General features: G+C 53.8%; 1 protein-coding gene across 1 annotated transcript in view; it reads left to right on the top strand.

Moving 5' to 3' along the window:
* The window catches only part of LMX1A (LIM homeobox transcription factor 1 alpha), a 42411-nt gene extending 34378 nt beyond the window's left edge, over positions 1–8033 (top strand). Inside the window, exons 4-9 of the mRNA XM_033068162.1 lie at positions 237–469; positions 4899–5068; positions 5223–5300; positions 5410–5479; positions 5600–5770; positions 6399–8033. Coding sequence (XP_032924053.1) covers positions 237–469; positions 4899–5068; positions 5223–5300; positions 5410–5479; positions 5600–5770; positions 6399–6559 — 883 coding nt within the window. The 3' untranslated portion in view covers positions 6560–8033. The remainder of the gene's footprint in view (positions 1–236; positions 470–4898; positions 5069–5222; positions 5301–5409; positions 5480–5599; positions 5771–6398) is intronic.
* The last annotated feature ends 18590 nt before the right edge of the window (positions 8034–26623 follow it).

Here is a 26623-nt window from a genome sequence, read left to right on the forward strand (position 1 = left end):
TTTTCACCTGGAGCATCTGCATGTCGGGGTCTGCCTCGACCACATTCATAGTAAGTCCCAAAACTGCTGAAGTTCACCCAAAAGCAGCATCCCCCATCACTGAGAGCACCATGGGGTGCCAGCACTCGACACAACCCCTGCACCAAGGGGGTGACACAGCGCCGCTGTGTCCCCTCCACAGCTCCCTGGTCCCAGCAGCTGCGGATGTCACAGCACTGTCCTGTCGTGTCCTGCAGGCTGTTTGCAGTGAAGTGTGCGGGCTGCCTGGAGGCCATCGCGCCCAGCGAGCTGGTGATGCGCGCCCAGAAGAGCGTCTACCACCTGCGCTGCTTCTGCTGCTGCGTCTGCGAGCGGCGCCTGCAGAAGGGCGACGAGTTCGTGCTCAAGGAGGGGCAGCTCCTCTGTAAGGGCGACTACGAGAAGGAGCGGGAGCTGCTGAGCTTGGTGAGCCCGGCTCTGTCGGATTCTGGTAAGGGGCCGCCCGCGCCCGGCGTCTCCCTGGCTGGTCCCGCTCCCCCATGGGGGGCTGGAGGTGAGGTTTGGGCTCGCTGCCCTGAACTTCTGAGGGGACGAGCTCTGTGAGCACCACGGGGTCCTCCAGCCGGTCTCTGCCACCTCGGTGGGGAGGGCTTGAGCAGGGAGCTCAGCAGGGAGGGGCTGCAGGGATGGGGGATGCTCTGAGGACCGCCCCACCTCATGGGCTCATTTCTGTTTGTGCTCCTGGCCTGAGCAGAGCACCAGCACCCCACCCAAGGGGTGTGCAGCTTGAGCGGGAGAGCTGGCCACTGACTGGCTCGGGCTAAACCTTTGTCCCTGCCCTGTGCCTCACTGTCCCTGCCTGGGACTCTGGAAGGGCTGACAACAAGCTGCTTCTGCTGCAGTCACCCCTTTTAATAGTAAGGGGAAACTGAGGCACGGAGCTGGCAGCAGGGAGTCTGCAAACCTTGTGTCCCCAAAGCAGCTGATAGCCAGAACCATCATGGGGACACTGCTGGGACACTGCAGAGCTGATAGGGGCTGCAGGAGAGGTGGCAGAGGTTAGGTGGCCTAGAGCATCAGACCAGCATTCAAATATGTATCTGCAGTCAGTGCAAATTGAACCCAAATGTTTCCCAGGAAGACAAATTTAGTAAAAAGGCCCAGCACTGGGGACTGGGAGGGTGGAAATGATTTGATGATCCGCTAGCCAAAATCCTCATGATAACACCATCCCCACAGAGCCCTGCTCCTCACCAGTCTGTCCGTTCCCCTTAAAATCCCTCGCTGGGGCAAAGTCTTCTTTGTGCAGGGAAAGGATTTACCTTAGAAATTCTCTGCTCTGGAAAAGGCTGTCAGCAACAGTGGGGAGGCCAAGTGGGGCTCTTTTCCCTGCTGGAGCAAAGCACTGGATTTCAAAACAAGTAGAAATCAAGATTAGGAGTGTGTTGTTAAGGCGTGAAGCATGGACAGGACAAAGCCTGGTTCTTTCTGTCACTGGAGTGCTGTAGCTGGGAGAAGATTTGTGAAGGGATGGGGATGGTTTTCGTAGATAAAATTGCCGAAAACGTTTATTTCTCTTTAGAATTGTGCTCCTCTGCAGCGAAAGGCAGTCAGTCTTGCAGCACTGCCTCTGTGGTTCTGTGTGAGCTCTGCAGCCCTGCTTGCCTTGCAGTTAACGGTGGTGATGTTTGAAAACCAGGGTGAATGCATGGGAAGAGGTGGCTGGGGGAGCTGGTGAGTGATGGTGCAGTGCTGGAGGAGCTGGAGAGGCAGGAGTGCAGGAGGATCCATCACGCTGGCACTGCTCTTCCCTCAGCCCTGGGAAAGTCCTTAACTGATTGAAGAATTACTATTTTTTCCTCTGGGATACACAAACCCTTTTCAGTTAAAATAGGAGCCAATGAGGAGATGTCATGCAGAAGAGAAAGCGAATCGGCCACAATGGTTTGGGTTTGTTCCTAGTGGGGGAAAAGGGCAGTTGGGGAAAGGCTGGGGAGCTTTTCCTCCCCAGTGGCTCATCAGCCTGTGGTCCAGCCCTGCTGCCAGCAGCTCCGGCCAAACCAAGAGCTTCAGCTTAGCAAAAATCTCCAGGGGAAAGACTTATTTTGGTGGAAACTCCAGCTGAGACCTGAGGGATGTGAAGGGCCAGTGTGGGAGTCAAAAGGGCAAGGCAACCCCTTGGCTGACCAGAAACCTAACCCAAAGCCCCTGACTTGGCCTGGCAGCCTCTGACCGGGGGGTCCTGGCCCTTCCCATCTCCCCACAGACCCCACAGCTCGGCCCCACCGCCACCCCTGCCTGCTTTTGGTGGCTACCAGGTTTGTCTGGGGATGGTGCATGGCTCTGGGGACAATGACACAGCAGGGACCAGCCCAGGTACACATCCCCTGCGGATGCTCAGTGCCTGGTGGCTTCTCCCTGTCCTGCTGCATCCCCCCAGACCCCGCTGCCGTGCCGGGAGGTGCAGAGTGGTGTCCCCTCTCCCCAACACACCCGGATGCCCTTCACCAGCAGCATGTGATGAGCTCCTCCAGCCTCTCCCCTGTCCCCCCCCCGGCTGCTTTGAAGCCCCCCACCCTCTCTCCCTCCCTCCCCCCGGCCGCCGCACACCAAGGGCCACTTTATGAGAAAGCGCAGATAAAAAGCGAGCCATATGTTGTCTGTAATCTCCCAAACCCTCGCTTCAATTACTGCCTCCCCCGAGCCTCCGCCGCCCAGCCTAAGTAAACAAGCCCCTCTGAAAGAGGACCCTGCTTTCCAATTAAAAGCGTCCTAACGTTTCTCCTCTCCCTAAATCCTCCTGAGCGAGGAATGTCCTGGCCCCGGCGGCGGGATGTGGGCTCGGCAGGTCGGACCGAGGGCACGCCGCACAATATCCATCCTTCCCAGGTGACGTCAGGGGCAGCCCCAGACACTCATTAATTTCTCCCCCCTCCTCAGTGGGGAAAGGCTTGAAAGGGAGAGTTAATTAAAAGTAATACCCCGCCAAATCCGGCTTCACTTTTCCTTCTTTCCCTTTGACACTGGGAGGGATTTGGGGAGCAGGTGTTGGCGGGGGGGAGGGCTTGGAGAGGCTGCTCCGAGCGGGTTTTCCCCCTTGGAGTGGGTTTTGAGCATCAGGGCTTGATGGAGCCCAAGAGCCTGTGGCTCTGCCCCTCCTGGACTGGAGGGGAGTGGGGCACTGACCTCCTGCTCAGGTTCAGGCACCAGTTGACATTCCTTCTCCCACAATTTGTCAGAATCTCTACCTTTCCATCAAAATTAAACTTCTCCTGCCTGCAGCTTGGCAGAGCAGAGAGCTGGCACTGAGGAGGAGGCAGCACCACTGCTCAACCCCATCAGCCATCAGAGGCTCCCCTCGCTGGGGTTCTCACACCTACTCCAGCGTGGCATCCCTGGGGCTGGGACCTGCAAGGAAACAGCAGTTTGTCTCTCCTGCTGGTATGGGAATGCCAGATGTGCCAGGAGTAAGCTGGGGGCCAGACCCAGCTCCCAGCTGTTTTTAGGGGCTGCCAGCGTAAAGAGCTCTCCCTGTCCCATCCCTCTCAGCCTGCTAACAGGGAAGGTCTCTGTGTTGGCTGGAACCCAGGAGAGAGCTCAGTAGTGTGGGGAGGAGAGGTAACTGGTAGTTCTTGCAGTAATTCTTGCTGCTCCAGTGAGATCTTTGCCTCCCCTTGCCCTGGAGATCAACTCCCATCTTCCCTCATTCCCCCCTGGGCTGGCATTGGATTGAAACTTTTCTGGTGTGTATGGTCCATGATTAGCTCTTGCCATGGGCTTTGACCTGGCCTGTTTTCACCATGAACTACCCTGAGCTAGGCTCACACTCCCTGGTGCATCCCCATCTCCCAGAGCCACAGCAGCCCTGGGATGGACTCAGGCCAAGCTCAGCCTTGCAGAGCCCACATCCATATCAAACCAGCACCTCTGCTCCATTATCCATTCCCAGATGAGCAGTGCAGGAACTTTCTGGAAAAGCTGTAAGTGATTTATAGCTGGCCAGAGGGAGGGTGCTGTCAAACCCACACAGGCTGAGCAAGCAAGGCCATCAGCAGTGGAGATGCAGTAAATGGGGAGAGCTGGGAAGAGGCACTGTCCCCTTTCCCGGAGCAGTTCCTGCCCATAGGCTCCGTGCCTGAGTGGTGGAGAGCAGCAGGGAGATACACCCCAGAGCTGGGAATGCAGTGGAGCAGCACTTCACAGTGAGTGCCACAGGGGTGAAGGCTGAAGGACCCTTCAGGGAGATTTAAAACTCCCTGAAAGAAGGAAATAACAGGCAGAAAGTTGCCCCTTATCTGTATGAATGAAAGTCTGTGCTGTAAAGGGAGTTGTCCTTTACGGTAGAGCAGATCAGGAGGTGTTTGTGAGGGATTCTTGGCTAACATGTTGCCCTATCTGAGCATCCCTGCTCACCCATCACCCTGACCTCCCCAGCCTGGTCTCTCTGGGCAGAGGGACCTGATCTCTGTCCCCACCTGGGCTGGGGGATGGCCCCAGGGGCACAGTGGTCCTTGACGACTGCTGGCCCCTCACGTGGATGTGACCTATGTGTCTCTGTCCAGATGTGCCCCCAGCTGTGGCCTGGCTGGAAATTGCTGTGAAGCAGGCAGAGATCTGGCTCTAGTGGAGGGAAAATCAGCTGTCCCAGGGTTTCACATTGCAGCTACTCAGATTTTTGGGGAAAAGAACCCTAAAGCACATCTACTGGCTGAGCAATCACAGACTGCAAGTGGCAGTAGCTCTCCCCCACTCTCTGAGCTGTTATGGGGTCCCAAACTTCCACTTCTCACACATACTCAGAACAAGATCCCCACCAACACCAGCTTATTTTAAATCTCTCTGTAATTATTTTGACCATTTACTGGAGATGGTGTGTGCCACCCATTGTCTGTAAAGAACCTGCTTTTTTTCATCCTCAGGCAAAAGTGATGATGAGGACAGCATCTGCAAGTTGGGCCAGGCCTCGGGGAAGGGTGCTGAGGACGGGAAGGATCACAAACGGCCCAAGAGGCCACGGACCATCCTGACCACACAGCAGCGGAGGGCGTTCAAGGCATCGTTCGAGGTCTCCTCCAAGCCCTGCAGGAAGGTATGGGGAGAAGGGCTCATGCCCAACTGCCTCCAGTGCTGGGGGATGTCCTGTGGGCTGAGCATGGACTTGGCCTGGCTGATGTGACCCTTCCTCAAGTCCCCCTGGCAAGCTGAGTGGGCTGAGAGACGCCTCTGTCGCTCTTGTGTCCCAGGTGCGGGAGACGCTGGCAGCGGAGACGGGGCTGAGTGTCCGTGTGGTGCAGGTCTGGTTCCAGAACCAGCGAGCAAAGGTGGGTACAGTGGTGCCAGCATCCACTGCTGGGCCTTCCTCCCTCCTGGCTTTGACCAGGGGATGATTTCATTCTCTTTTTTCTCTTTTTTCCCTTTCTTCTCTCCCAGATGAAGAAGCTCGCCAGGAGGCAGCAGCAGCAGCAGCAGGACCAGCAGAACACACAGCGCCTGAGCTCAGGTACCCCCCTCACCATTTGAGTTTCCCTGTTTCCCAGCCCTCTCCAGGCTTCCCAGCGGAGCTCAGCCACCCAAAAACGCAGCAGCAATGCCTTGATCTTATCCCGATCTTCTCTTGCAGCCCAGACAAACGGCGGGGGCAGCGCAGGGCTGGAGGGGATGCTGAACCCTTACACTGCCCTGCCGCCGCCGCAGCAGCTGCTGGGCATGGAGCAGAGTGTGTACGGCTCCGACCCCTTCCGGCAAGGGCTCACCCCGCCCCAGATGCCCGGAGACCACATGCACCCCTACGGTAGGGCTCTGGGGATGGTCCCTCTGCCTTCTCTCCTTCCAAGAGATGCTGCGTGGTGCTGGGGTCCCCTCACCCCTCCATCCCTCCTGCTGCTGGTGCCTGTTTCGGGCTTAGCTAGAGACAAATGCCAGACAAAGTTAAAAGGATGGATAAGAAAGTTAAAAGTGGATATATTTAATAAAGGGCCTTCAGGTACATTAAGGGCAGACGGAGCCTCCCCAAGGGGCTACACCCTAGATGGACAATGGTCAGGAGTTTTTCAGACAATTTGGTCCATTTACATATCAGGGATTAATCCTCTAATTACAGCTTCAGGTAATGAAGTGATATAGCCCCAGTTTGCTCCCCCATAATTCATTTTTGTTGATGCTTTTCAGGGCCTGAGGCAGTAGGGTGTCCTTGGGTTTCAGGTCTAGAGGGATTGTTTTGTCTGAATAAAATGCGAAGAGTGTTAACTAACACTCTGTATGGAGTTTAGAGTCATACACTAATAATGTATAGGATTTGAAAAACATAAAAGCTAAAGTCCTAAGGCATCACTACAAAAGCTGGAGGTACCAGGCACTGTTGAGGTGCCAGAGGAAGAAGCAGGCTCTGAAGTCCTTGTGTCCCTTCCTTACTTCCCAAGGTGCCGAGCCCCTCTTCCACGACCTGGACAGTGACGATACCTCACTGAGCAACCTGGGGGACTGCTTCCTCGGCACAGCAGATGCAGGGCCGCTTCAGGCACGAGTGGGGAACCCCATTGACCACCTGTACTCCATGCAGAACTCCTACTTCACCTCCTGAGCGCAGCGTGGTCCCGCAGGAGGGGCCGCGGAGCTCCCGCGGTTGGGAGGGAGGGAGCGGCGCTGCCGGGATGCCGTCAAATTATGTTGTAGCTTGGGATTCCCAAGGAGCGAGTTAAGTTATGGGTTGCATAGTTTCATGTTTCTCTTAGGAGCCTAGGATTAGGGACAGGAGTGGTTTTTGCAGCTGGCTGGTGGGTTTTCAAATTTCAAACGGGGACACGAATTTCTCCTGTCGGCAAGGGGAGGGGGGGGTTCTCCTGTAGGAGCATCCCAGCGCTGTGTCCCACCTCCAGAAAGAGCAAACTGCCAATCTTCGTGAGGAAAGCCTGCAGCACCAGCTGGGCTTTGAAATTTGAAAAGCTGACAAAGCTGTGGGGAAGGAAACACGAGGGGAAAACGTCGCTGCAGGGTTTGGTTTTTTTCCCTCTGTTCCCTTAACAGGTTTGAGTGCCTGCTGCTTAAACGTAGGGACTTTAAAGATAGATGTTCCCATGCGAATATAGAAAGCTAGAAACCCCTAACATTGTCCCTGTCCCCGAGGATGGGGCTGTGTGTGTGGATGTATGTGTGTGTGGGTGCAGTGCCGTGTGGCTGCCAGTGCTGCGCTGCACGGCCACGCCTGCCAGATTGTATCAACAAAAAAGTTTATTTCTAAGTCTATCAGAAATTTACTGTACAGCAAAAGTAACTTTATTTTCAGTGTGAACCATATTTAAGGAAATACTCAATGCACTTAAGTTATAAGAGGAAATAATTTTACTTTTTATAAGCGTTATGTTTAGGTTGCAGAAGCCCAGTGGCAGGGAAGGAGCATCAGTTCATTTCAGGCCATAGGTTTGGGTTTTGGGGTTGGTCATTTTTGGTGTTCTCAGGTTGCCCCACTGGTTTCGAGGTGCAGTTGAAACACAGAGCAGAGCTGGGTCCAGAAACCTGCTTTTTGCCAGGAAAAAAGGACGCGTCCAGGAGGTCGGTGTGGACATCCCAGCCCATCGGGGCTCAGCCATGCTTCTCCACATCACCTTTTCCTTCTCCAGCAGGGCCCAGCCTGCCTCCACCAGCGACCCCATCCCATAATATCCTCAAATCTGGGTGCTAGGCCGGTGTGAGCTGGTGTCCTGGCCCTGGGAAACGCTGCAGCCCACGTCCCCACCCCTCAGGGGAAGCAGGGACAGCCCTGCCTGCTTCGGCTTCATCCCTGTGGGAAAACCTGGGGAAAGTTCTCCTTGGGGTCAAGCCTTCAGCTGGCCCTCACCTCAAATCCCCACTCTCGTTTTCATGCGTTGTGTCCTTTTGTGCTGCTGTTCACAAACGATGTAAGCGACAACCCGTAAAGACGTGCGAGTGACTGTGAGGCTCCAAACACTGGCTGGTCGCCGCCGCCCGGTCTGGCACTGAATGTAGCAGGGTCTGGAGATGGCCGACCCGGCGGGAGATGCTGACAGCACTGTCAGAAATCACGCACCGAGATGAAATTTAAAAGACAAAAAAAAAAAATCTCTGTTAAAGAAAAAAATGAAAAAAAAAAAAGCGTGGCGTTTTCTTGCGTGGTTGTGTCTGTGTCCCCTTGACTGGGAGAGGGAAAGGTTTGAAGGTTTGGGTCGTCTCCAAAGGCAGCAAGGTCTTGTGAGAAGTTTTTGCTTAATGGGCTAATTTTAAGTTAATGGGTTTTTGATATCAAATACTCACAGGATAATAGACCCCATCACAACGTGGGTTGGAAGGGACTTTAAAGACCGTCCAGCTCCAGCCCCCTGCCACGGGCAGGGACAATTTCCACTATCCCAAGTTGCTCCAAGCCCCATCCAACCTGGCCTTGGACACTTCCAGGGGTGGGGCATCCAAAGCCTCTCTGGTGGGCACGTGTGCCAGGGCCTCATCATACTTTGTGGTCTGGGACTGAACTGGCCCTTGGAGAGTCCTGTGTGGCCAACAGGCAGAGACTGGTGGGTCTGGAAGGTGACACAGCTGTCCCTGGCTCCCAGACACGGTGGGAGAGGGGCTGGCTGGGGGTCTTCACCAAGCTCTCACCTGGACTAGCACTTCATGAATGCCAGCCCTCTTGTTAGGACCATGAGCAACTCCACGTTAGGACTGCCTTAAAGGTATGGGTGGGTGTTTCCCAAAAGGAATTGCTCTTATCACAGCTCCCAGATACAGAGAGGTTCCACAAATATGCCAGCAAATGGGGATCCACAGCTCATTGTCTGAATTGTTGAAGGTGTGCTCCTTCCTGCCCATGATCAGTCCTGTGCTAGAAAATGTTTTCTAAGTCCAACCTAAAACAAAAATCTGAAACGGCGTGACTGTGAGAAGAAAATTTGTCATTTTTATTTTCCAAGTTGTGAAATAAAGAGCAGCCCAAGAGCAGCCTGGATTGCCTGGGTTGGTTTGGGGTTTTGCTCTGTTTCAAGACAGCAGCAGGGAAAAGGGTTGGACTTGTCTTGTGGTGGACAGGTTGGGGAAATTATGGCTTGAGGTTTCTCTTAACACCAGGCTTGGTGGTCTTGCACTTGGCTGGTGCTGTGTGGAAAAGAGGGCAGGACCTGCTGTGGCCCACAGAACCAGCAGGATTTGTAGGGTCAGCTCTAGGCAATGGTTGGGTTAACACCACCCAGGCTTGCAATGTAAAAATAGGTTTCCCTTAATGGTTATTAAAACTGCCTCAAAAATTCCTCTCACTTGGATATTTCTTAAAACGTCATGTTTAAATTTGTGGGGGTTTGTTATTAATGTTTTAAGGATAAAAGGTTTGTCTTCCCCACCCACAGCTATTTCCTGTTTGAAAAATGCTCAGGTGCATCAGTCTGGTTTTTCATCAGCCCAACTGCCAATTTACACTTGCTAAATTGCTTCCCCCAAATAAAAACCCTTGTGTCATACAGACTGGTTGCCTACTGTTAAAATCTTGCAAAACTGTAATGACACCCTATAATAACAGTCTCTTGATGCAGATGTGGGTATATGTATAAAATTATTATCTGCAGTATGTAATTTTGGGAAACGATCAGAATTATGGATGAGGGCAGATTTTTGCCTAGCAAAATCAGGAGAACTCATGGTTTTAAACCTGCTCTTCTGCCAGTTGGCCCTGTGCTCGACACAGGCCGAACATGAGCCCAGTTTGCAATCTTGCCATGGAGTAGCAGATGTGGGTCCTCCTGTCATCTGGATTTCATATCCTCCTGTTCCTTATTTCAGGGTGTGGATGGATGCTGCCAAAGCAAAACTGGCTGGGCCTTATCTTCTGCAGGTGATGGAGTCACTGCATGGCAGGTGACGTGGATTGTCAGGTGTCCCTTGGTTTTTCCCCCTGGGATGTCCTTCTGTGGGGCTGGAGCCCACTCTCAGCTGGGGAGCGGCTCCCCAGGACAGATGATACCTTCTTGTCAAAGGCAGGGAGAAATGAGCCAGGTCTGACACGAAAACAGGTTCTACCTTGCTCTCCAAGGCAAGGGCAATGCCAGGAACGGGCTGGGAGCTGACCTTTGTGTCTCCAGAGACTCCAGACAAAGCTGCTTCTGTTCAGGCACTGCTCGGTGGCCAAGGAGAGATCAAGTCAGAGATTACTTGTCAGTTGAGGACACTGATTAGATGATACTGATAGGCAGCCAGCTCTGAGTGATATTATGTTAATTAACTTGCTCTTTGTGAATGGACGGCTCAGGAGCTTGTGGCAGATGCAGCCTGGAGTGGAAATCAAGATGGCATTGGCCAGTGCTGGCTGGGTTTGCAGCTGGGTATTTGAGTCTTGGTGGTGTTTTTAGGTATTTGTTGGAGACTTATAGTGTCCACAGACATAGGAGCCAGAGCAAGCAATCTTCCTGGCAGGATGTGACCTTGCTGTCTAGGAAAACCACCTCCAGGTGAAGGGCTGGAGCCTTGCCTTGCTCTGAGTGGCCTGGGTCAGCACGTAACTGCAGTCAGCAGAGTGTGTTGGCTCCTGCCAGCTGGGTGTGGGAGAGAGGAACTCCCAAACCCAGCAAAGATCCTGGTGCAGTGGGGACACACCCATGTGGGAAGCCCAGGTCAGGGCCACCTCAGCAGCCTCTTGCTGCCCTGGGTGTCTGGGGGCTGCTTTCTGGTGTGATGGGGGTATGTCCTAGGGGAGAAGAACCTGCAGGAGAGTTTCTCATGTGCCCACACCCATGGGTCATCTCTCTGAAATCCCAAGGAACCCATAGACAGGGTCCTTTTCTGGAACTGGACGTGAAAGGTGACAAATTCTGGCTTTGTTTTTTTTTTTTTTTTTTTTTGTGTGTGTGTGTGTGTGAAAATGCCAAAACTTTGGTTGTTTCTGTCACCTTTCCAGAGTGAAATAATTTGCCAGATGTTTGATACCTGCACTGACACTCTTCTGGGCACTAAATGTCACCCATCATTAGAAAACACTCGTCCTCTGACACATGATAGGGCTCAAACCACTGAGGACTGGTGCCTTGGCTTTATGGTAGGTCTGTGAGCAAGATCCCAGGTAACACCAGCTGTCCAAAGCTGTTACTTGGATTTGCTATGTCTTTTCTTCCACTGCTGGTCCTCTGCATGGAAAATTTATTTTAAAAAGGAAACAAAAAACCTCTTTATAAAATGGTGAAGACTTGAGATGGAAAGGTAAGAAAAGGGTTAGAAATCTGAGGTGTAAAAAGGTGAATAACAGCTTCTTATCTTGCTGGAGATCAGACCAAATTCTCCTCTCCATTCCTCTAAGTGGCAACTGTGTTGGTCATGAAAAGGTTATCTTGTCAGCTGTAGACCTCCTAGACACCGATGTGGAGGCTGACATGTGCCTGCCTGATTGACACGTCTGAGTTCACAGGCTGAGGACGGGCGTACCCGCCTGCAAACCATGTCAAAACACTGGGAGTGATCAAATACCCACAGCACTTTCAGTGAGGACAGGCAGATTCCCACTGCCCCGGGCCCTGGGAGCTGCTGCTTCGCAGGGGAGATCAGGTTTCCCCTCTGATGACCCCGAGAACAGGGGGCTCATTCAGAGCCATGGATGCCTGGTGGCTTGGATCACGGTCTCGGGGCAGGGTGAATCTGTGGCAGGAGGCAAATCCCTGTGGCAAAGCGATGGGGAGCTGGTGGTGAACCCCAGAAGGCACTGCCCTACAGCCCCATCGATCTGGTGGCCTCCACCCAACCAATTGCTCCTACCCAATCTTATTTTGAGAGCCCAGACAGGACTGGTGGTGTGGAGAGCTGAGCTTTGGCATCTCAGCTCAGCGCTCTGAAACTGGCTGGCCCCCAGCAGCTCTGGCTCTCTGGCCTCTGTTCCTTGCAGTCCAGATGCAATAGTATCTGCCTGGGAGAGGAGGGGCTGTGCAGGGAGGTATCCACCAAGCCTTAGGCTTTTTCTGCACGTTCCCAAGAGCATCTGCGAGGAAACAAGTCTGTGCTCAACACCAGCTCGAAATAACATGCGAGCACGGAGAGCCCCGAGGCTGTGCATGAGAGAGAGAGGAGGAGAGGGGAAACAGTGAGCAGCTCTGCTCACAGAGGCAGGGACTGCCTGGAAAATGCAGCATGAGATCATGGAACTGGAGATGCAGCGTAACACCTGTGCCTTGGGTGGCTGGCTATGTTGTCCTGACAACCTCACTCTGGTGTCCCAGGCTTGGAGGGTTTGGCTCTGCAGCCGAGTGCGTGGAGGTATTTGGGAAGTAACTAGAGAGCCCCTGAGGAGTTTGGGGAGAGGAGGCTGGTGAAACTCTTCCAAAAGGATTAGCTGGAGCCTGCCAGAAGCTATAACTGACTGTTGGCTGCTCTGTCTCCTCCTGGAGTAGGCGGAGGGGTGAGGAAGGAGCGGTGACATCCCTGGGGGGCTGGGGCACATGAAGCCTAATCCCATGGGGCCAAAACTGCTTTTTCAACAAAGGCTGGGGTGTCAGAGCTGGAGACAGGATGGGAAGCTCAGGCAGGACACAGTGGTTACAGGACAGTGACAAGTGTGGCAGAGATCAGAAGGGGCATGTTGGCTGGGACCAGGGTGGCTGGGGAAGATGAGGTGGTCATTCCCTGTAAGAAAAGAGGAGCAGTCCCACCATGGCTGACTAGGAGGCCTAAACAGAGGCATTGTGAACCACCTGAAAGCCTGTTTGGATCCTCAGATTTAAGCTGGGAGAAATGGGGCCAATTCTCAGCACCAGCTGGCTGAGCCTGGCCTGCCACCTGCAAGCAGTGGCAGGGAAGGAGAGCAGCGTGGCAGGAAAGGAGAGCAGCGTGGCTGGTGTTTGACCAGAGGCTTTCCCGTGTCAGGCTGGGCTACCTGGGAGTGTGGGATGGGGAAAAAGCAATGAATCCAGAGAAAAACATCAGAGAGCGTTTGGCAAGGAGCTGGAGCCATGAAGAAGCCCGAAGGCAGGTGGCATCCTCACAAGCACTGCGGTGTGCTGGGCAGCAGAGGTGGGACCTGCAGCCCATTCCCTGCCCCAGGAATGGTTGTACAAACCATTGCTCTGCCTCTTTCCTGAGCTTTACAGTTCCCATCAATTAGAGCATAATCACTTCCTTCAGAAGGCTTTTAATTACGAGCAAGCTTATTCAAAATGATGAAATTGCCTCCTAATTGATTATTCCTGCAGCTCAACAGCTGTTTCCTTGACTTGCTTACTTTTTCCTTGCCTCGAAATAAAAATCTGCTGTTGATATGACCAGCTCACCTCCAGCCAGGAGCTCGTGAGGAGCTCACAAATGTTTGTGGCAGTGCTGGCTCTCGTGAAGGGATTGACAGAAGCGCCTGGTGGAGAATTGTGTATCAGCCAGGGCCAGAGCTTCTCCGTGAAATATGAATAAGCAAAGGAGATGCTGCGTTTTCAGCCCTCCCCACTGCGGCCTCAAAGCTGTGGTGTGCTGGGGGGGAGGAGGAGGGGTCTTGTTTCATCCCAAAAGCCTGGGCCACCCGAGCTTAGGTGCTGCCTGACCGCGTGCACCCGGCCAGCCCTGCCGATAGCATCGGGGCCAGCACAGAAGGTGCTTTGTGCCCGCCGGGATCTGGTTTCCTGGGAGCAACTCTGCTCCTGGGGAAGACGATGACAACGTGCCGAGGGGAAGCGAGGCTTTGGGAAAAGAAAAGAAAATAATAAATTAAAAAAAAAAAAAAAAGGCACAAACTTGTGGATTCCTCTGGGATTGTTTCAAGGTGCTTCCTTAGCAAGAAGTCAGTGAGCATTCAGGGCTGCCTCACCCTGCTCCTGCTGACATCTGTCATGGTGTTTGAGCTTACTCAAACTTTCACCCAAGCACATGTATTCCCTTTTCAGCTGCTATTTGCAGGTCACACGTTGCAGTCTCGGCAAGGCAAGTGGTGTTTCTCTTTTCTTTCCCAGCAAATGTTTCCACCTTGCTTTTCTGCTCAGGCAAGGCTTATGGAACTGTCAGCTCCTTGCCAAAATAATCTGGGGGTTAAGTTTCCCTGGGTCTTGCTTAAAGGGATGACAAAGAGATTTATAAATCTGTCCTCTAGTTCCCTCCTGCTCCATGGGGAGTTTTCAGTGGGAGCACATCCCTTGCTGGACTGCTGGAATTGTGTTGTCACACCTGCAGGTGAGGTGTGAGGAAAGGGTTGTGGCTGCCCACCAGAGGGATTCACAAAGCCACGGCAGACCAGGCTTCCAAGGAGCTGGGCTGCTACTGAGTCCTTCTGGCCAGCAGGTTTCTCTGCTGGAGGAGCCCCAGGAGTTTTGCTCAGTTGATTTGAGACCTAGAAGTACATGTGGCGTGCTGGAGAGTGGAGGATATGTGTTATTGCTACTGCTCACTCTTCTCTACTGTCTCCATACTGGGTATGCTGTTATTTATTGGATCCATTTGCCTCTGATGCAGGTGTCTGTGTCTTGGCAGTGTGCTAAAAGTCCTTTAGCTTTGTTTTTAGCCAAAAGTCTTGCTCTCCATCCCTCTTACAGCAGCAAGCTGTAGTGAGTGTGAGGCTGAAAAAACCTCTGGAGACTCTCACTGAGAGTTTAACAGTGTGCAAAACTCTTCCTGTGAGCAAGTCTTGAGTTACCCTAATAATAACAGGTCCTGGTGGGGTGTGGGAGGTTTCAGTGAGGGGCAGGACTCTCAGCTAAAAGGCAAAAGTCTTAGGAGGTCCCTGGGAAACAGAGCAGAGAAAGAGATGGTGATGAAACTTTGCCATCTGCTCCAGAGCAAACCTACTGCAGGGAATATTAAGGGCAGTGCCAACACACACAAACTTGCCCCAGCAATGTGCAGGTGCAGGAACCCACTGGAGGTGGCATCTCAGCTGCTGGTCCCTAATGAAATCTGCAGTGCACTTGGAAGCCTCACCTTCCTGCTGGAGAGCGATGGGAAGCTGTCCTTCAGTGCAGTCCTGCTACTCTGAGCCTGTGTGGTTTGCACTGGTGGGTAACTGGTGTGACACTCCTGCAGCGAGCTGGCTGTCCTAGGAGACATCCCAAGCTGCTTTCCCAGGAGGCTGCACCTGGTTGTCCTGTCTGTTAGCATCCCTGGGTTGGAGGACACAAACCACAGCTCTCCACGGGCCACCTGGATGGCACAGCCCAGACCCAACGCTCCCGAAACCGGGGCAAACTTCCCTCGTGGGCTGAGCGGATCCAATTTCAGCGCTAATGGCTTTCCCAGGATTTGCAGATGTGAATTATTTGCATTCCTGACTCGGAGGTGAGCGCAGGTGCATCAGATGGTGGCCCTGAGCACCGCTCGGTGTGCTGTCCCCGCACAGAGCCTCTATTGTCCCATGCCCCAGCTGCCCGTGGGACAGTGCCTCGGCTCAGGGTGCTGCTCTCTGGGTGTTTTCTAAAAATGTCCCTCCTTTTTCTCCTCCAGAGACGACATTTAAGGAGTCAACCCCTGAGCTGGCCCATGGGCTTTTGGTCAGAGGTCCACGAAAAACTCCCTTTGCTTTCAACCACCCTCCTTGTGTTTGCTCTGCCTAAACTCCAGGACTATTTAACACGCTTCAGCTTCTTATAAAGTTTCTGTCAAGACGGATTAGCAGCAGGCTGACAGATTGCTATTACAGCCCCAGTGAACTTTTAATACCTGCCAGTAAGTTCTGTGAGTCCTTTAAATCCTCCTGAGGATGCTCAGGTTGGGGAGCACAGGCTGCTGCTTACACTGCTGGCATTCAGGGTACCTCGGCCCCTCTGCCAGCTGTCAGCATCAAGGAATGGCCTCGAGGGATTTCTGCTTCCCCAAGGCCTCGGAATGGCTTCCTGGATGCAAGCTGTATCTCTCCTCTGTCCCTGTGATGCTCGGGGTGGGGCTGGGGGTGCCCCAGCAGGCTGCAGGCAGAGGAGGGGCAGCAGCACAGCTCAGCTCCTGCTGTCCAGGGCAGAGTGCTGGGGTGTGAGCAGAAGCCAGGGAGATCTGGGGGACCCTCAGGGGCTGCAGTCTGGCAGCTAGGGATCAGAGCACCCCTGAGACAAGCTCCAGCTGCCCTTCAGGCAGGCTTGGCTTCATCTGGAAAAGTTATGACCTGTGGTCTTGTGCAGGTCAGCAGGTTGATGGGTCTGCAGTCAATGTGATTTTTTTCTTCCCTCTACTGAATTTCCCATCTTTTTCTTTGAATATTGACGCACCTCTTCCCACTGCTGTCACCAAAACTGAGAGTCGGCGTAGAGGAGAGCCAAGGAGCAGCTGCCAGATGTCCATGTGGTGAAGTGGCTGCCATGTGAAGGTGGCAGTGGGTGTGCTGATGTGGTGCAGCTCAAACAGCCTCTGTCTAGGATCTTTGGACCAGCACATCCTCCACTCCTTTCCTCCCACAGCTTTTTTCCCCCCACCTACTAAATCCCCAGCTTCTGGAAGGGTGGTGTATGCAGGAAGATATTGAGTATACTGGATAGTTCCTGGCTGTGGGGGGGATAAAGCTTGAAATTGCCCTTGCCAAACTCTCTAAACTCAAGAACCAGAAGTCACCTAATACTTATTTCAGCCAGGATGAGCCTGGATGTGTTCTGCTCTTTAGGCTTGACTTACTGGGATGCACATTTTCCCAGTAGGCAGTTTGCATCCAGAGCCTTATTAGCCCTTTGAAATGCCATCTTTCTCTTGTACAGCGTTGGACAAGTTTGTGCAGCTTGGCAGAGAGACAGTTGTTCAACAAGAGGCTGCAGCTGAGCAAGATGTCTTGTCTTGGCACGGCCAACACGTCATGGCTGCTATTCCGGCTGGAATTTTGGCCTCCCGCCTGCAGGACGTGCCTCAAGGCACCCAGCAAGGGCCGTGGAGCTGGATGCTGGATGTGTCCTGGTGCCACAGCTCTGCTGAGGTGCTGCTTGATGTGGCTCAAGCAGGGGTTGTTAGAAACTCTAGCCAAAACTGGACCTCTGATAGGGGCTGCACGTGTGGCTGGCAGGAGCCAGGATGCAAAGGGACCTGCACCAAATGTATGGTGGGTGTAGATATAAAGAGTGTGGAGGAGGATTTGGGGTGCTGGAGAGCCAGGATAAGTTCAGATTTGTTGCTGGGAAGAAGAATGAGAGACCTTGGTTTCCTGGTGACTGTCCCAGCCATGCCCTGCTTGAACTGGGTTAACTTGAGCAACTGCTCTTTAAGAATCTTTGATTTTTTTTTTTCTTTTTTAATTGCAGAGCAATATGCGTTTTTGGAAAGCCGGGCTATTATCCCTCCAATAGCAAAACCCAAACCAGAAGGGAGAAAGGGAGGGAGGGAGCACGAGAAGGAGGCCTTTGAAGTGAGCTGCCCAAATGAAACGTGTGACATCAGAGAGATGGCAGATAGCTGGCAGAACAAGGCTGCCTTTGAGCCCACCCTGGGCCCGGCCAGCACGCGCTTTACACCCCACCTCCCGAAGCTGCAGATGAAAGATGCCCCAGGCAGCCTGCCTGACCCCATTGCCTCTGCTATCTCCACTTGATTGCACAGTGTTTTGCTCCAAACAATTCTTCACTGTCTGGGCGGCACAGGTGAATCTCCCGGCTTGGCTGGGCCGCGGGGATGCCGTGCATAGCACGGCTGCTTTGAGCCGCGCTCACCTGCGCCAGGGCTGCTGCCTTAGCACGGGCTTTGTTCCACAGGGCATGGAGGAGGGGGCAGAGCAGAGGATGGGGCAGCCTGGGGATGGGGAAAGGTCTGGGGGAATATGGAGTCATGGAGCATCTTTGGCCAGCAGATTTGGTGAGCGCAGGATCATCCAGCGTTGGATGCTCCAGAAAGGATCCAGGCTGGGTTTGAAAACAATCTCCTTCTCCATTTGTTACAATCTGCTAAAGAACTCTGGTTTCCCCCAGAATGGGCCATGAAGCCAGGCTTCATAGGCTGCTCTAACACCCTCACACTGACTCCATAGGCGGCTTTACCAGCAGCACTCATGGTGCTGTGGAGTTCTCTGTGAGAAGAATCAGGGCAGATCCCACCCTGGAGTCCCCAGGCCACGGACCAGGACACAACCAGTGCAGCCACAAGCAGGGCTAGAACTGACTCCTGACTGCCTCATTCCTGAGGGTCTCCCAGCAGGGACCTGTCTTCCCCTCTTCTCCCAGCCACATGGTCTGGTTGTTCATGACTGCTCTCATGGGACCTGTGTCCTTCCAGCTGGGTTAGCATGGGAAGGTGTAGTGGTTTGAGTTTGTTTGTTTGTTTGGTTTTTTTGTTGGTTTTTTTTTGCCAATGTAGTGAATTTAGTGTTGGCTAAATCATTGGTAGACTTACTGGAATGATTTACTTATTTTTTTGTTGTGAGATAAGATTAGGAGGAAGGCAAACTTTGAAGGGTGTAAAGAAAACTCTATTAGTAGAACTAAAAGGAGAATAATAAGAATTAGAACAAATTTTTAGAACACTTTTCATTTTTCTGACACTTTTTTTTACACTATAGAGACAATCTAGTCAGTTTATTATCTTTAAAATAGGGTTTTTGTAAGTTTATTTAGAGAGAGGAATATTTCTTGTTATGCGGACTTCTCTATAAGAAAATAGTTCTCTCGTGGCTTTACTGTTATAGCAATTAGTAGATGGACAGGCTCAGGGAAGCCTTGAGTGTCCAAGCAGAGTGTCCACACCACCTCCTTAGGGGACCCTTGCTCAGCAAATGCAGCCAGAAGCAATTCCTGGCCTCAGGACTGGGGCAGACGTCAAAACCCTGAAGGGCATTTGAGCAGCTGAGCTCCCATACGAAGATCTGAGCACCCTTTTGACCTTTACTGAGCAGATCAGAGCCAAGTTTTCCCTTGCATTCAGGGACTTGTAAAGACTGAGTGCCCTAAAATCAATGTTACTAGTGGGAACATGGAAATTAATTGTGTCAATCTATCACTCATCTTACCCTATTACATTCAGTGATTAGAACTTGGCCTCAAACACATGAACAAAGTGTCTTCTGTGACAGGTACCTGCTGCATGGGGGATGGCAGTGAGTGGCTCAGAGTGGCCAAAAGCAGAGAACAAAGGAAAAATTTGGGTCCAGCACTGTTTGTGTTGGTTTGTGATTTTTTTCAGTGCAATGCAGTGCTTTCCTTGCCTGGGTGTAGTTTGGCCAGTGTCACATCTTGGGAACAAAGGATTAAGTACAAAAAAATCAAAGTTTGCAGAAGTCTGGGTTGCAAAGGAAGCAAAGACTCCAGGACACAACCCTGCCTTGTCCCTCCTGATGGGCAGTGAGGAGCTTGCACAAATTTGCTTAGTGAGAACTTGTGAAATGGAAAAGTTGGAAAAACAGTAAAACCACAGGAAGCACATGGAGAAGGTTGGCATTCTGCTCTGGACTGTCTTGGAGCATTGACTGGTCGTCTCCAGGCACACCCCAGGTCAGGGGGCGAATTGCAGGACTGCTTCAAGGTACCATTCAATGACCTCCCAAAAAGCTGTTTGGGCTGTTTGAAGGTGTGAACCACCCCGGTGCCATGGGAGTTTTGTGTCCAGCTGTCACATCACCCCACCCCAAATGTGGCCTTGGGAAGCCAGTGGTGTTGATGGTGACCTGTCTGCCCCACCTCCTTCCACAGCCAGCCTGGGGGCTGCTGACACGGTCAGGCTGCAGTCCTGGCTGTGGAACAGCTGAGCTGCCTGATGGCTGCAGGGGGACATGGCTGAGCTGACTTCAGGAGAGCAGCCATAAACAGGTATGGAAGCACAGAGCTCGGATTTGGGCTGAAATTACTCCACTGGCTGTGGCTTTAAGTTCAATTCGTGTCCAGCTCAGCTGTAGACTAGCTACTGTGAAGAAATTCCAGCTTTGCTGTGCACACAACATGCCTGAACAGCTTTCCATCCCGCCCCAGAGCTGCGCAATTTAATCCAAGTGAAAAAAGCTGCTTCCCACCCGAGGTTACTGCTGAACTCTTGGCACCCCCAAGTCTCTTGGGGCAAGCTGCTCTTGCCCTGAGGCTACCTGGATGTGGCAGAGGAGTGACATCCTCCCACCCCTCCTTGGGAAGGAAGTCACCTTCCCACTGCACACCCACTGAATGTCCTTGGTGTGGTCACAGCGCTGGGGTTCACCTGTACTCTCCATGGCAATCAGAGGGTAACGTCTTGGGGCAGCAGGGCAGCAGTGCAGCCTGGAAACTTGCTGATACCTCTCCTACAAGGCTCATCTTCAATGAGTTTCAGCTAGTTTCTCAAACTAGTGCCTGGGGGAGAAGAAAAGCCTCCCCCCATGTGCTCCCTGTCGCCCTCCAGCATGGCCAGAACCCACAGAATAAAGCTGAATTTGGGGTGGGAGACAAGCAGTTATTCCAGGCAGAATCAGGCCTGTGGGGTCTGTGTTGGTTAGGCTAAACAGGCTGATCAGTTTGAAAACCTCAGGAAAACACCTGGATAACACCTGGATGGGGATATCTAGACAAGGCCATGCTGTGCCTCAGTTTTACACCCATCACTTTTCCAAGGGACACCTCGTCAAACCAACCAGGACAAGATTCAAGGTGCATAAATCATGCAGGTTCTGGGAGTGCTGGACACCTGTAGAGCTTTGTGACCCCATATCTGAATTTTCTTCTGTAAGATGGGGAGAAGAGCATTTTCCCCTGATTCCTGCTCCTTCAGGGTATGGTTGTCCGTCAGAGGGCAGAAACATTGCCCATTGCCACCCGTCCTTTTGAAGGTTGCAGGGCTAATACCAAACTACTCTATGCTTCTCTGTGTCACATCTGTGCTCACCAAAAGCTTTTCCATGGAGTGTGCCCAGGCACAGAGCTCAGCACATCTCTGTCCCAGCTGGTGCGGACAGAAAGCCCAGATCAGGAGCTCTCTCCACCTCAAAAAGGAGTTAATTTGGGCATGAAAGTTTGGAAGGGCACTTCAGTGGGAAAGAAGGGGAGAAATTACAGCTAGAATAGGCAGCAAGGACCTCCTACCCCATGCCCTGAGGCAAGGCTGGGTGGGCTCTGTGCTTGCCCAGCCTGCACTGAGCATCCTCCAGTGGCCAAGGCTGTGCTGCTCTCCTGGAGCTGCCATTTGGGAGCTTTCCCAAACCTTTTTCTGCGCTCCCTTTCTCCCTGTGGCAAGAAAAAGAAGGAGAGGAGCACAAACGAGGAGAGAGAATCTGACACCTGAGAAGGAGGATGAGGGGCAGAGCTGGGGAGTCCTGCCCTATGATCCCCACCCTGAGCTGGGAGGGTCCAGGAAGGCATTTCCATCTCTTCACAGGCACCCAGCTCTGGGGCTGACTGTGGGTTTGGTGCACTGTTGAAGGACCCAGCGTTGTGCCATTCCATGGCTCTGGGCTTTTCCAGCCTCCCTGTGCCACAAGGACAGGACAGCAGCTCTGCCTCCCCGGGGACCTCTGCCACAGAGGTGGCTGCAGCTCCTCTGTACCCACACATCCCCTTCCTCCCTCTCCTTCATTAAGGCACTGATCTCTTCCCAATAACAAGGGGGCTTCTGTTCGACAAAACCTGCCAATTAGTCATTCTGGCTGGGTATAAACGTGGCACTTGAACAGCTGAGGGGACGGCGGGCAGTCCTGCCCCTTCTCGCGGCGTTGCCAAGCTTGCCATTAACACAATGTGACAACTAATCTCTCTATAGCATCTGACTGAGCAATTTTAATTAATAGCTCTGTACGCTGGCACACCCCCCACCCCCTCGGCTCCGCACAGGTACTGCGTGCCTTTAAAGCTCCTTCCCTGGCGCTGCAGCCTGCCTGCACAAAAGGAGCAAAACCGCCTCATTCTGCCCCAGTTAGAGCTTGTTTGAGTCTGTGACCCTTGGACTGGATCGGGAGCCCCCCAGACCCTGTCTCCTCGGCGGGGTTGAGGAGCTCAATAAAGGTGGTGCTCTGGGGCTGAGGTGTTTTCTCAGCTCTGCTGGTGGCTGGCCTGTGGGAGGTGAGCCAGCTCCTTGGCCTGGATGGGGGGGAATTGGAGGGGCATTTGTGCTGCTCCTCCAAAACAGGCTTTATTCGAGTGCAGGGTAACATCCAGAAAAAAAAAAAAAAAATCCTATTTCCACGGCCAGGCTCTCCCCTGATGTGAACAGCCACAGCTTGGCAGATGGCTGCTGTTGGTGCCTCTGTGGGTTTCGGTGCAGAGGTGTCCTGGTTTGTTTTAGGACAACTGAGAGGGCTCATCCATGGTGATCTTGAATGCTGCTTTAGGCAAATATTAGCTTGAGGAGGCCTGTTTGGGGCCGTGACTCCCGGTGGTGTGACCATCACCATGGTTGCAGCAAGAGCAAGGCCACCCCCAGCATGGCCAGGAGCCCAGAGAAGCTGCTCTGGGTAGTGGGGGTCACTGCAGTGGGAGCAGCACACAAATTCCCCCAGAGAATGAGGGAAATTGTTGTGGTTAGAAAGACAGCTCGACATTTCTGGTGAGGACTGGTGGAAAAAGCTGGGCACAGCAGAAGGTACAAAGGCTGGCAAAGTGCAGGGGTGTGGAGAGTCCCCTCTCCTCCCTCAATTCAATGCTTTGGTACTTCTGATCCAGGTGCTGCTGGCTAGCCAAGACGAAAGATGGAGTGAAGGTCATGACAAAATTTCTGGGGCTCTTGGAGAAGAGGAACACCCTGGGTCATCTCCTCCCACGCTGACGTGGCTCCACCACTGCCCTCCTGCAGCTCCCTCCTGCCCACCCAGGGCTGCACAGTGTCAGACACCAGAGACAGTCCTCAGAGGCGCTGAAAAAGCACCACAGGGTGTTTTTACTTGGGAGGGCATCCATGCATTCTCCAGGTTCTATTCCCATGGCATTTCTGGGGGTCTTACACAGCCCCCTGGCAGAACAGCTGCAGTGTGTGCCCCCATGGTGCTGGGAGCCTGTGGCCTCTAACAGTGACTCCCCCACACCTGGTGGTGCTCCTGCTGGATCTGGCTTGCTGGAGATGCTTAAACAATGTGATCCTTAGGCAATAAATGGCAGGCAGCCCTTGCTCTCGAGAGTGGGCTCAACTCTTGCCATACTGCTGGATAACGTAGCTCTGGCTGGGAATATCTGTGCATCCTGGAAGTGTTGCTTATTCTGGACAAATGCAGGGGCTTGTGCGTTGCTTTGTACTTGTGAAAAGCACAGAGTTGTGTTTCCAGATCTATCTCTTGCCCTGGAAACATAGCAGATGTGTGGGATATGGGAGAAGCGTGTAGGAGCCCCTTTCCTGGAGATGGGATCCAGAAGGAATTGTCCAACCAGTCCCACCCTTTTCCCTCTGCTTGTGCTTGTCCTTTCTGGTGACTCACATTTCTCTTGGTCCCTCTGCTGCTTCAGAGGCTGCCCAGGCAGCATCCCAGAGCTCTGGCTGCTCTTGCTGGAAGATGTGTGCCTTGCTTTGGCAGGGAATGCATCCTGGGTCTGACTTGTTGAACTCAGCCCCCTGGGCACCCAAGCCCAGCACCAGGCTGTCCCCTGGGCACCCAAGCCCAGCACCAGGCTGTCCCCTGGGCACCCAAGCCCAGCACCAGGCTGTCCCTTTGCCCTAGGCCAGCACCACCGAGGTGTTGTACAGAGGCAGGACAGCTTCTCTCCTTGCAGCTCACCCTCCTGGCAGAGAGATGGGATACCCAGGGATGGCCTCAGCCGGGCAGCTGGTGAGCACAGCCACCCATCTCGCCCTGGGAGGCCCGGCCGTGCCCGCAGCCAGCCCTGGGGCGAGCATCTCTTCCCTGTGGGGGGATGGGGGGGATGTGTTGGGGATCTGTGCAGCACGGCGGTGGGGCTCTGCCCCATCTGCCCGCACGGCAGCACGGCGGGGAGCTAATGAGAAGCAAGGTGAGAGGCAGGAGACAGCCTGACAAGTCTCTGGCTCCTCAAGCTGCCGGTGCAGCGTGGGCAGCAGAAGGACGGCACCTGCCCCCCCCTGCCCGGCATCTCATAATGAGGTTATTACGGGCCCGCTGCTCGGCGCCGGCACCAGCATCTCTCGCCTCCTCGTCCTCCCAATTCCCACTTGTGGCTGCGGAGCGGCGAGGAAGGGATGGATGGTCCTGACCTGGCTCGGGTTTGGCCCGGGATTCAGGGGGAGGGAGGCAGGGAAGGAGGCAGGGATGGTTTTGACCTTGCTCGCAGAGGATGCTCGCCGCCTGTCCGTCCCTGTTATTATCTCTTGAAGGCTGCTGGCCCGCTGCAGCCCGGTTTGACAGGGGGAGAAGTCTCAGAGATAATTAAGTTCCTACAAGTTCTGTGGAAACAGGCAGGCGAAGGAAAGGGATATGATGCAGGCTTCTTCTGCAGGCTGAGCCAGGAAAGGGCAGCTGCCTTGTTTGTGGGAAGCACTTCCTGGGACCTGGACTGGGAAATCAGGAGTGATGCTAAACAGGGATTTTCTAACGCGGGGTCTGCTGGGGGAAAGGATGGGACTTCAGACAGCATGCCCAGGACCAGCAACATCCCAGTGCCTCCCAAAAAGAAACTCGTGGACAACAGAGGCACAAGAGCTCTTTAAATAAATTCCTGGAGGGTAAAAAGCCCATCTGTGTTTGTGCCAGCTACCAGGGCAGCGTGGTGTGTGCCAGTTGTGTCTCCCTGCCTGCAGAGCACAGGTTCAGTCGCTCCAAGCACTTGTCATCGTCCCACCTCAGCTAAGAGCAGCTGCAAGCGGCTTTGCTGAGCCAATCACCCCCAGCACGCTATTAATGATTGTATTAATTACTAATGCAGCACGAGGAACCCGTGTGCCACCAGCCATCCAAAGATCTGCTAGGCAGGGTGTGGAGCGGCTGCTGCCCGCATCCTTCCTCAGCATCAAGCACCGGCTGGGAGGGACACGCAGGTGCCACTGCTCGGTGTCCCTGACCCCGCGGTGGCCGTGGGGACACAGTCCCGGGCACCCACGGAGCTCCTTGGCAGGGCTGGCGAGCAGGGAGCGGCCGGCGTTTGCCCGCTCGGAGCAGCTGGCGCGGATGTCGCAGCCGATCACGTCGGGGAAGGAGGTGAGCGGCAAAGCGGTGACACCGCGGTGACACCTCGCTGACGGTGCCCTGCTGGCGAGGGGCAGATGTGGAGGCCGACACATGTTCAGCGCCGCTAATTAATCACCTCCGCCGCCGCGCCCTGCCCCGCCGGGGTGGCACTGCCCGGTGTCCCTTGGAGCCACACCGGGGGCAGACACCCACTGCCACCCGGGCCGCTCCTCCAGCACGGCTGAATGCGCTCGGGTTTGGGCTGCTGCAAGGAAGAGGTTGGGAAAGCTTCCTTCTCACCCCTCACACAGCCACAGCCGCCCTAAAAATCGCTGGGGTCATCCCTTGGCATCGCCACGGCTTGGGCACCCTGGGGACACCCGGGGGACAGGGACACAGTGTCTGTGCTTGCAGGAAAGGGCAATTCCCTCCCCCCTGGAAAGATCTGCACCTTCTAAACCACGCAGGGAGAAGGGCTTTGTTTTCCCTTGGGGCTGTTGTCCTGTTTGCTCTGGCACAGCCATGTGCTACTGCTCCAATCCAGCTCCCCAACCAGAACCGCAAGCACCCACCCAGATTGCTTTTTCCCAATTTCCCTGCTAGCCAGGTGAAAAAAATCCCAAGTGGAGAGTGTCACAATTCTGCTAAAACATGATGGGGTTTTTTGCTGGGAATGTCTGACTGAGATTCCTGACAATTCCCTCCCATCCAGGAGTATCTTGTGGGGTCACTCCAACCCCATTTTGCCTTCCCAGCCCGTTCCCGGGCTCCGGAGGGGACAGTGGTGTTGGGAAAGGGGTGAAAAATCTCCCTCCTGCCCACTCCAGCTTTCCACCGAGGTGTTGCAGCAAACCCCGGTGGCGACCTGGCTTCGGGAAGGGAGGATCAGGGTGCAGCCACCACCTTTGGGAATGCTCTTGGGCCAGCTCACCATCCATCCCCAAAGCACCGCGGTGCCTGGGCAGCCCCGGCGTGTCCCCAAGGGCTGGGGACAGCAGCTGGGGACCCCACAACTGGCTGGGGACATCTCCGAGGATGCTCCCTGCTCCTCTCTGCAGGCAGAAGCCTCCATCTCGTGGCCGAGTCCCGAACAACAGACTGGGGACAAGGAGGGCTGGGACCAGGGGCACAGGAGAAGCCCCCCAAACCCCAAGCCCTGCTGTTCATCACTGACCACAAAATTGCCTTTCACCCACTGCGAATTCATGGAGCGCCCCGGAACTGAGCTGGATTTTTTAAACTTATCTCTCTTGATCTCTTCTCTGCGTGCATAATTTCAGCAGTCAGTTTTCCAGAAGGCTACAAGGCTTTGTTCATGATTTTTTTCTTCCTAATTTTTATTTCTGAAGCCGGGCTCAAGGCAACCAGGGTAAAATTTGGCAGTGGGGCATCCTTGGGGTGCTGGTCCATGGCTCAGGGAGGAGAGAGGGAACCTCCCCCAGCCCTGGTTTCCCATCCCCTTGGGCTCTGCTGGCTCCATCAGGAGCTAGGCTGTGCCTGGGCAGGATTTATCCATCATGTTCCAGCCTGGTGTCTTGTAACATTCCTACTCTCTCATCCCTTGAACATGGAGAGATGCTCATCCCAGGGTGAGGAAACCCTGTGTGCCTCAGTTTCCCTATTTCTTCTGCCTTTGCATCTCTCCCAGCCTGATCCTTGTTCCACCCCCTTTAATCGACACGGGGACCAGCTCTGCCCCACAGCATCCAGCAGCTTTGCCACCTAAAACCCTCAGCTCTCTTCCCCAGTGAGGGAAACATGCAGAAAACCGACAGCATTTCC

Source organism: Catharus ustulatus, chromosome 9 (genome assembly GCF_009819885.2).
Source record: "Catharus ustulatus isolate bCatUst1 chromosome 9, bCatUst1.pri.v2, whole genome shotgun sequence".
Lineage (NCBI taxonomy): Eukaryota > Metazoa > Chordata > Aves > Passeriformes > Turdidae > Catharus > Catharus ustulatus.